The sequence below is a fragment of the Spodoptera frugiperda genome, chromosome 12 (genome assembly GCF_023101765.2).
Source record: "Spodoptera frugiperda isolate SF20-4 chromosome 12, AGI-APGP_CSIRO_Sfru_2.0, whole genome shotgun sequence".
NCBI classification, from domain to species: domain Eukaryota; kingdom Metazoa; phylum Arthropoda; class Insecta; order Lepidoptera; family Noctuidae; genus Spodoptera; species Spodoptera frugiperda.
The window spans coordinates 7,672,556-7,683,163 of NC_064223.1; the positions used below are offsets into that span (position 1 = coordinate 7,672,556).

Consider the following 10,608-nt stretch of genomic DNA (forward strand, 5'->3'; position numbering starts at 1 on the left):
GCACCGGACCAGGGGGGACACCCACCAACTAAAAGTCCCCGTATCGGGTAGTAATGGGATAGCAGCCGGGAGTGGGTGCCCAGTATCATCCCGACCAATAAAAAGGTTGATAGGTTTTAAAATAAAACTATTAGATAGGTAGTGGTTGACTTCTGTATTTGACTAAATTCTTTCGTTTTTGAAAATAACTTTACATGTTTAAATTACAAAGTTTTAATTACTTACATTATACTTAAAAAAATAGATAAGTAACACTGGTTACAAAAGTAAAAAAACGATATAAACATGATTTCAACTTATCCAATAATTGAATTAAAATGTGCGTCAGTCTTGAATAAACATCTAAAATAATGTATTTCGTAAAAATTCTTAATAAAAAATTAAATTAAGTAAATGACAACACACAGGTGATATTACAATCAATATTTTTATATTTGTTCGAATTACAAAATAAATTCTCACTTAAAAAAAGGAAATAATAACAATGACTAATTAAAAATTTTATTGTTTTGTCAAAATCCCGCTACGCATTTCACACACGTATTGTGACTAAAAACATCCTTATTTGTTTAGGTTGAGGATATTCAGAAAAAAATATCCTGAAATATGACGTTTTAAACGGACACGTAAATTCCTGAGTTCACACATAAACATATTACTCACAATATTTGGTAAAATTTATGTATGAAGTGACGCACAATGGCGGTAAATAAAAAATCAACCAAACTTATTGATTGCGGTGGAGTACACAATTACTTCAGTTATTTTAATTTAATATTAAAACATGATTTTGTTCAAGGGCGTCCCTTACCCATGTGCAATAATACCCTTTAGCCTTCTTGTATTACCTACAACTCTCGCAAATACAGACTCGCAAACACGTAACACTCGCATAAGTGTTACGTGTATAACACTTGGCAACACTTAACAATTGGCGCCCCCCGACCGTTGGCACCCCCTAACACTTAAATCCTGGCACCCCTTCCCTCTGGTGGCCCAGGTCTCCGCAAACCTGCATATAGGTAAGGACGCCCCCAATTTTATTCAAATTAAATCTTTATTTAATATATCTTCAGCTGCCTATTCGTCCTTTTTGCATTTACTATTATTATGTACAGTGTGTACTTAATTCTTATTGTCATTACGCCAAGGGCCTCTGCTTTACCATTGCAAAATAAAGTCACTGTTAATTTAACCGACAGTTTTCACAAAGAAAGTGTGTAAAATTATATTCAATTATAAGCTTAACCAGAGATTAAACAGGAGCTCAATAACAATAATTAAACTTTCCTTTTGATTTTTAAGACGATTAACAGTTTCATTGGGACTAAAGCGAATTTCATTCAATTTACAATGCACTCGGATTAAGAACCTGCCTTTTTTAAATCGATTGAAACTTCAAGTCAAACATAAAAAAGTCGTCTTAATTTCTGTAAAACATTATCATACCTTAAGAAATTATACTAAATTATTTTATTTGGTAAACTCGAATGTACAGTATGATAGAAATATGTATTTAAATATAAACGTACCTAATTATCATTATATTTACAAAGTTCGTTATCACTTAGGTACCTAAGTATTTGAATATTGTTATTACGCACCAAAATTATTCTTAAACAATTACTCAATTCCATTACAAAAACCTTTTTAAAATTACGAGACTCGCATGATTTGATCTACATTAGTAGCGATTACTATTCTTATATTACATAATATAAAAAATACCAATTTAATAGAAAAAAATCAAAAAGAACTGAACAAATATATCTGATTTATGTATTCCTTTGATATATTAACTAAAAATCACGGTTTACTCACGTATATTAATGAAGAAAAGCTCTACTAGTTTCGAGCCACAGAGGGACTCTTCATCATGAGCAATGTGTGTGTGTGTGCCGTAGAGCAACAGTACAGCTTTTCTCCATTAATTTACGTGAGTAAACCGTGATTTTTAGTAAATTTAGTATGTCTCCATTGTTATATTAATTATCTATGATATTTTTTATTAGTTACAACCTCTATATTTATGTTACTATGACTAACAACCTAGAGAACGAACGAAGAACCGAAAATTAATTCAATATTTCACTTTATAACTTAATTCGATATTATATTTTAAACTTTATAGTGTTGTAACACGGTTGAGAATTTATTAAACAATTTGGAATAGATTACGTTCTGCGCCTTTTTTTCAGTATCGTATTACAAAAGTTTAAACACAGTTATGCTACCACTCATTTCGCTAGCACTGTCTAATGAATTAAATAAATAATGACTATAATTAGCTACGTGTCCACAAGTACGTGGATTATAAACAACCGGACACTATATAAACTTGAAACATTTCTGTTTGTCGTGCGGTATCCGTGTCTTGAAGAGTACGGAGTCGGCGCGGTACTGCGTTGTCAGTAGAGGCGTGTATCCCATGACCTAGAAAGGGTTTACAATTAAAAATTAGTTAGCCAGTTTCATTTAACGTACAAGCGAAAATAGATCTTATTGGTTTAATAATTGCCATAATAAAAATGGAGGAGATTGTGATTACAATAAGTATTTTTTATTAACTTTGGTCAAGTTTTTGTATCTTACGGTTTACAATTCGAATTAAAACGATATTTCCTATAATGTTCGATTGCGTTATTGATAGTCTTGCGTAATAAATGTCATGTTAAACATCACAGACTATTATTCACTACAAATAACAGGGATATTTCTAGACAGTGTGCCGCTTTAAGAAAATCGACAATTACAGTAGTATCATCAAATGTTATGAATGAGAGAGTATGCATTTCTTTTTGAATATTTTATTGTATTGAATTTGACAGGATACTACCCAATTAAAAAGATATTTCCTGTCATATTCGATTACGTTAGTGATAGTCTGCATAATATGTCATGTTAAACATCAAGACTATAATTTACTACTATAACGGGATACAACAGCGTACCGCTTTAGGAAAATACAATGTATCATACCTGTGAGAAGAACTGTATACATTTATGTCTCTCGTGGAAATGTGTTTCGTCTGCCGATAGTGTCACAGGACAGCCGGGACACCGGAATGTCCATCTCGAAGTCACCTGTGTACGACAATATATATTACTAACTACTTCCGCGCGGTTTCACCCGCTCTGCTTGGCTCCTATTGGTCATAGCGTGATGTTTTATAGCCTATAGCCTTCCTCAATAAATGCACTATTCAACACAAAAAGAATTATTCAAATCGGACCAGTAGTTCTGGAGATTAGCGCGTTCAAACAAACAAACAATCAAACAAACAATCTCTTCAGCTTTATAATATTAGTATAGATAATACATTTTATACACGCCAGTCACCCATAGGCCGTCGAGGGTGAACAAGCCAAGCTCCAATCATTGTACTCGAAATCGGCCCGTGCATTATCACGTCATTCATCGTCATACAATTTACGTTTTTCAAGAAATTTAATCTGAGGGTCATCAGCTTCAAACTTAAATCTTAGTAAATGGGTTTAACTAGGTATCTATTGTTTTAGGGTCTAAAGCAACCCAAACCTATTATAGACTAATTGTCGCCTAGCTTGTAGGTATTATTTGGCACATCTTGGACATTTTAAACATAACTACATGTACTATATAACGACATATTTCATTTAACTATATTTCCTAAGACAAAAGACGGGGTGAGATGAGATAATAATTTGAAATACATATTATTATTATACTGTATTATATTAAGCACTGGTTAATAATATATAAAATGTTCGTCATACCTTGACTGGGGGTTTCCTAGTAATATGTGAGACTAGGAAGTTCATAGCGATGTCCTCGCAGTTCATATATTCATCCACGTAGTCCCTGATGGCGGCCGGCAGGGTGCGCCAGTATGCCCACAGGTAGTAGCGGTGCACGAACGCCGCGCCCGTCAGTACCATACTCAGCTCACAGCTGTTCATTATTGCAATAGAAAATAATTAGTATTTTATATGTAGACAGCGTACATATATTTATTTATACGATAAAGAAGCTATAACAGTCCCATCATGTCTAATTCTATTTTGTATTATGTATGTTTACAAAAATCCGGTTGAACTACTTCACTGAAACAGTTCATAATTAAGAACTCCGGTTAAGCTCGAAACTAGTCGAGCATCCTCGTAATAGGATAACTAAGTCATTAATTCGATAACTTACCTGTAGTTAGAATTATATAAGAATCCATTGTTAAAGTTGAGGTCCCACGCGTGGTATCGACCAGGGAAGCCGACGATACGATCACGATGTTCGCGCCACACCCTGTATACACACACATAAACTATTATTACAAACATATTTAAGAATCGTGTATAGTAACATCAATATTGTTGTTTGGGGGAGAGAAAGAGTCTAGAAAGTTTAAATATGTCCAAAACTTGGCCATCGATACTGGCCAGAAAACTCGTAATTGGGTAGTTTCCTCAGTCAAAAATAAATTATTTTGACTTTGTTAAATATGTTGATGCATGATTTGGATCGAACCTTGATTAGAGACTGACACAATAATATCATAAAAATCGATTCATAATTTAAGATTTATTTTAAATCGGTCATAAATTATTAACTGGACATTAATTGTTAAAAATCTACAGCAATTGTTTTGAAACATGTTTTTTTTTTTTCAATTATTAACATACCTAAAAGCGAAGACGATTTCATCGTGCCTTAGATGTGCGTCATCATCGACACAGAGTACGGCCTCGGTGTCGATGAGATGGTACGGCAGGAAGCGGTTGTTGAGCGAGTTGCGCGCCGCCCGCACCACGGCCACCGGGGCGCCGCTCTCCGGCCACGACGACACGCTGCTGGGGGACGACGGCCCGTTCCATACCACCACCACCTGGTGTCAACATCATGCTTATTTTATAAAGAAAAAGAATTATCGTGAAGATTTTTGCTAGTATTCGTTTTAGTTTTTACGATTAACTTTACCTTATTCAAATACGGCAACCCCCTGAGCCTCGCCAGTGCTGCAGCTAGTACGGTCTCTCTCTCATACGTGAGGATAACCACAGTGAACTGTTCCCGCGGTCGGTCCCCGCCCAGCGCCTCACTGAACTCCCGGCCGGAGCCCCCCGCCCCCGCACCCACCGGCCGGAACCCTGCCGCCGACCCCAGGAACCTAGCCTCGGACGTCACTGCCGGATCCCACGGTAGCTGCGGGTAAAGCGCGAAGGGCTCCCCCCAATCGTTCCACATCTCGTACCCGTGTAACAATGCCACGGAGAAATTGCGACGATACGCTGGACTGGGGTAGGGAGCCTCCAGCGGCCCGAGTGTTTCTTCCGGCTCAGCATCGACCGCGGGGGGCTCCAGCCGCGGCGGGTAGTACGAGTCGTTGAAGGCGGGCGCGCCCAGCGTGGGCGCCACGGGGCGCGCGGGGATGAGCAGGCGCGTGCGCAGGCTGGCCAGCAGCGCGTCCACGGCCGCCTGCACCGAGCTCAGGTAGCGCTCCCACAGCACGCGCGCGTGGCGCCGCAGCGCCAGCAGGTCGGCGTCGCCCAGCGCGCGCAGCAGCACGTGCAGCTCGGGCACGCGCGCGCGCGGCACTGCCACGGCCGCGCGCCGCCAGTCCAGGACCTCGTCGAACGGCAGCCGGATGCGGTCGCCGCCCAGTATCACCGGGATAGCACCAGATCGTAACGCTTCGTATAGTCTCGCTTGCAGGAGAGCCGTCGTGACATAGTTTCTATCGGCAGGTGCCAGTATGAGTGCGAATGTGGAATCCCTCAGTACGGCACGACGAGAGCGGTCGGTCCCGCAGAGCGCCCAGTCGCCGATAGGTAACACGGCGCGTTTCTCGACCGGCGGGTCGCACTCGAACTGCAGGTGGAACAAGTCAGACGCTGGCGCAGACTTTACCATTTGCTGCAGAGCTTCGATCAGAGATTTATCATGATCCTTGTCTATTCCTTTCGGTGGCGGCTGCGAACCCTGAAAACTAAATTTTGCTCATGAATTCATACCTAAAGAACTGACAGTATACTTTGTTACACAATGGTATTGAGCAGTATAACACTAATAGGGTATATGCGCATGATTCAAATAACGATAATTTTTTTTCATATAATCTCTTTTCCTTTAGATTTATAAATCTATCAATAATTTTCAATATAATTTTGTTTTGAATAAGAAAATAATTATTGCAAAATGCACAAAATAAGCGGGAAATTCAAATTAGTTGAAACGCATTGCTATTGGTCAGAGTAGTTTGTGACGTCAAAGTCTATAATAACAAATATCAACAAGTGCTATTGTTGAATGCTTGCAACGAAATTCAGTTTTTTTGTGATTTTGAGTTGATATTGAAGTGATATTGTTTCGTAAAAGAGTGGCAGGAAAGTCACAGGAAATGACTGATATTGGTTACGTCAAGGCACAATCGGACAATCTTCCAAAAATTGATGTGTTTATGATGACCGCGTATTTCACATCAAATTCGGATTTTACGTCTACTGAAATAAAAGGAGTGAAAGCAGCAAGGTAATTACACAATAAATATTATATTTATTTGGTTTTCGACGCCTTCTTTGGATAATTTTTACCTATAAGTAAATAGAAATAGCCTGGAAATAACATAACCTTAAAATGCGAATGGGAGAACATTTTAAGGTTATTTATTGTATTGTGTGAAAAACATATTATCTGAAGCTGAGGCTGCTTTGTATCATTAACTTGACACTTTGCTTGAGTATAAGTGGCGTGCCTTGCACTCCCTCAAGTTCTCATAAGTACATAGGCTGAGGCTTATGTCCACGGTTGGACATAGGGCTCAGCCTTTGTCCAGCACTGGACTAACACGGGATGATGGTGATGATGATGACTGCTTGAACTGCTAGCGATCACTGCACTTTCATTAAGTACTTTATGGTATCAAAATACCTTATTAGATGAAAACGCTTTTCCGGTAAAACCAAAACTCGATTGTATGTACCTATTTCTATATTGTTTTATTTTTTATAGATCTGCACGAGAAACATATGGAGATTCTGCAGTTGGATATGTACAAGTCATATCATGTCCCTTTTCATGATTTTGCACCACTTTCTCCTTACGTCCTCACCTCTCGGGACAAGAAAAAATACTTTATTTGGTGCATTTCTATTTGTATTTTTACACTTGGGCACGATACAATATTTAAAAGTCGGTTTACTATCCTGTTGCATTATGTAATTGAAGTGAATTCACGTAAAACACGAAATATATACAAATTATGACCCAAAACACTTTGCAGTTTCAACTGTTATTATAGACTTTGACGTCACGCGAGCGCGCCAAAATGACGGTCGTTTAAAATGCTGTTACGAATCTATTATTTTAAAACTGCTTTTTTTACCCGAATTCCTTTTTTTTTGGTGCTGGTTTTTTTTAACATTTATATAATGATGTAAATTACCATTTAAAAACATTTAAAAAATACATGCATATACCCTATTGACTGAGAAAACTAAATGTGGACTTAAAATAGGATATTTTAAGTGGATATGTAGGTATACATTCTCTGATCTCTAGCTCTTAAGTCTAGCTTTACATAAAATAGAATCTCAATAATAATGTCACTTCGATACATAATAATTTGTAAACGTGTAGGTACCTTAGTAAATACTTCCGCCTCGCAGGTGCTATAGGCGCGCAGTCAGCCCACACGTCGCCCCCGGGTGGACCGAGTGCGGGCGGCATAACGATATCAAACCCGGGCCGGAACTGCTCGTGAGTGAAGGTGGACTGTGCGATCATGGCTCGGCCTATCGAGGCTCCTCGGAAAGCGTCGCCCGAGCCGACCGACAGCTCCCGCCGCGCCATATTCACTAACACATGGTTCCGACCGTCCCCACCCCAGTATGGCAAGCTCTTGATTGCAGTCTCATTCAACAGGAGCTTATATGTATCTGTTGTTGGCCTAAAACAAAACATAAATCATTGAAAAACATTTTATTTATTACAGAATGTGTATATAAAATGAAAGCATGACTTACGCGGGAGTCTTTACAAATGGAAAAGCCTCGCCCACAATGACCAGGTAGACACACGCTTCATTAGGATCGCGCGTGATGTGGGTGTTGTAGCCTAAGGTTTGCTTGAGCGTCGTTTTGAGGAAGCCATCCACCTCAGCGCCAGCGAGTGGCACAAAGACGTCGGGATCGTAGAGGTAGACCGGGAAACCTGACGTCAGGGAGCAGCGCGAGTGATCGAAGCAAGAAAACATGCGGCAGTGGACTTCAGAGGAAGAAGCTATAGGTGGCAATATGGGTGGAGGTCTTGAGGGTAATATTTGGAGTGGTGGTGCTAGTTCCGGCGAGTCTCGTCGAATGGCCTCTAGCTGTGCGATGCGCGCCTGGTCGGCGGACACGCGCAGGCGTTGCAGCTCGGCGGCGGCTCTCGCGTGCTCCGCCTTGGCACTGTCCGCCTTGGCGCTCGCCGCCGCTGCTTCCCGCTGCAATCGTCCGCGTTTTGCTTCCAGTTCACGTAACTCGGTAGAGACTGAAGCCTAAAATGTCATAATAAACAAAAAATGTTAAAAACATATAACCTGATGGAATCAGACCAGTTGGCACTATTGATTTTACAAGGATTTATTGATTGTAATGTAGTAAGTGATTCATTCATTCAAAATATATATTAAATATATTTTGAATGAATTGATCAAAAGAATTTGAGTTAATTTAGGGTGTCCCTCTTTATAATCTATTATTATTCTAATTAATACAACAAAGAAGTAAATAAAGTATATTTTACCTTTATTCGTAGCATTTCTTCAATCCTTAATTTTAAATCTGCTGCATTCATTGTTGAGATATCACCTAAAGCCTCCAGCGTGTGGCGCATTGGATTACTGGATAATGTGCCAGTCTCATCATACTGGAAAATAATATTGTTTTAAAAATAATTTGTGTAGTTTTAAAAATAAATAATTTGTATAGTATAAACTACACACCATTACAGACATATGTATTACTTTTATAAAAATAATTAAAACATCTGTGTATTATGAATGTGTTAATTTGTTTTATAAATGTATGTAAAAATTATACAGATGTCTAACTCTGGTTGATGCAGTTTTTATAGGAGAAAGTTAAGACAATAACTATTCATTTATAGATCTGACATACATCTCTCTGTCCATAAAATTTGCACATAACAAAATAGAATCATTCAGAAAAATTGTGAAAGTAATAGATCATGAGATACAATTAATAATTTTCATTAATTTCTTTAGAAAATGTGAGATTTTCACTCCTAACCATAAAATATACGAAGAGTAAATAAACGGAGACTTACCTTAGATAAATAATAATGTGTGAACAAGGGCACTACAAATAATATTACCGACACAAGTAATATAACACGGGATAATTTTAAATGCCCTAACCACTGGCAAAACCGTTCGTAAAAATACATTTTAAAGATTTGTTCTTTTCACTCTTCGTTGTGAATATATTTTGTCACACTAACATAATTACATCACTTTTATCTTAAGTCATAATTGATAATTATTTTGTCACTAAAATAGTTAATTAAAAATGAGATAATTAATTTAAAAGACCAGATTTTATTAAATCATTTACAAAATAAAGTTTTAATTAATAAATGCCAAACTCGATACAATATGTTGACAATAGACAAAAAATGACTTTGACAGATGACAATATGAGACCACTATTTTCCCGTTACTTTTTTTCCTTAAACGCAACATTGGCTTTCTAGGTCCTGTCTAGTGGATCGAGTCGGTTTAAGATTTCCCAATGTTATTCTACTAAATGTTAACTTGTGATCGACGAATCAAATTAAATAATTAATGACTGATATGTCATTCAATCCTAGAAAGAACAGGCTATGGCAGGTGTTCAGGGCTTGTACTTCCCCTATACTTATTATACTCTTTGCCTTGTTTAATGTAACCATATAACCCCCATTTTTCACCAGTTATGAGATTCTATTTACAGTCAAACCTACACGACGCCTAATTATACCGTAAATAGAAAATTGGCTCTTATATCTAACATATCTGCCTCTTCTCATATCCACATCCAGACATCTCCATTATTAGATTGATGTATTGTGATGATGTGAACCTTACTATAAAATAAATACATACTCACGTGGTGCTAATGATCCCGTGTGGGTAGACAAAAATGATACATTTTTAACTATTTTCAAACGGCAATGGCAGCTTCCTTCTTGTATTTAATTACTAGTAGGTTTATAAAAGGTACAAAAAACAAGAATTAAAAATAAAATAGTTTTATTTAAATATTATTATATACTTAATTAAAATACTTAACTCTATTGAACAATTTTAACCTCTTGGTAGATGGAAACTGTGAATTAAATACAGAGTTCAGTAGCCTCTTTATTACCAACTAGATACTTCTGCGCTGTTTCACCCGCTCTGCACAGCTCCTATTGGTCGTAGCGTGATATTTTATAGCTAACCTTCCTCAATTAATGGCCTATCCAACAAAAAAATACTTTCAAATCGGATCAAGTTCCGGAGATTAGTGCGTTCAAACAAACAAACTGTTCAGCTTTATATAATAAGTAGGTAAACATTTTAAAGATATTTGTTTTTGTACCCAGTACAGATAAAT

At 37.7% G+C, this 10,608-nt stretch overlaps 1 protein-coding gene across 1 annotated transcript; it reads right to left on the minus strand.

Moving 5' to 3' along the window:
* Positions 1–130: 130 nt before the first annotated feature.
* Positions 131–9,630, minus strand: LOC118262388 (exostosin-3). Its single transcript, XM_050697799.1, has 10 exons — positions 9,299–9,630; positions 8,756–8,878; positions 7,996–8,507; positions 7,614–7,919; positions 4,952–5,960; positions 4,657–4,859; positions 4,178–4,279; positions 3,757–3,931; positions 2,980–3,084; positions 131–2,433 (listed from the first exon to the last, which is right to left on the minus strand). The coding sequence occupies exons 1-10, from the start codon at positions 9,416–9,418 to the stop codon at positions 2,329–2,331; spliced, it is 2,760 nt and encodes a 919-aa protein (XP_050553756.1). The 5' UTR covers positions 9,419–9,630; the 3' UTR covers positions 131–2,328.
* Between the last annotated feature and the right edge of the window lie 978 nt (positions 9,631–10,608).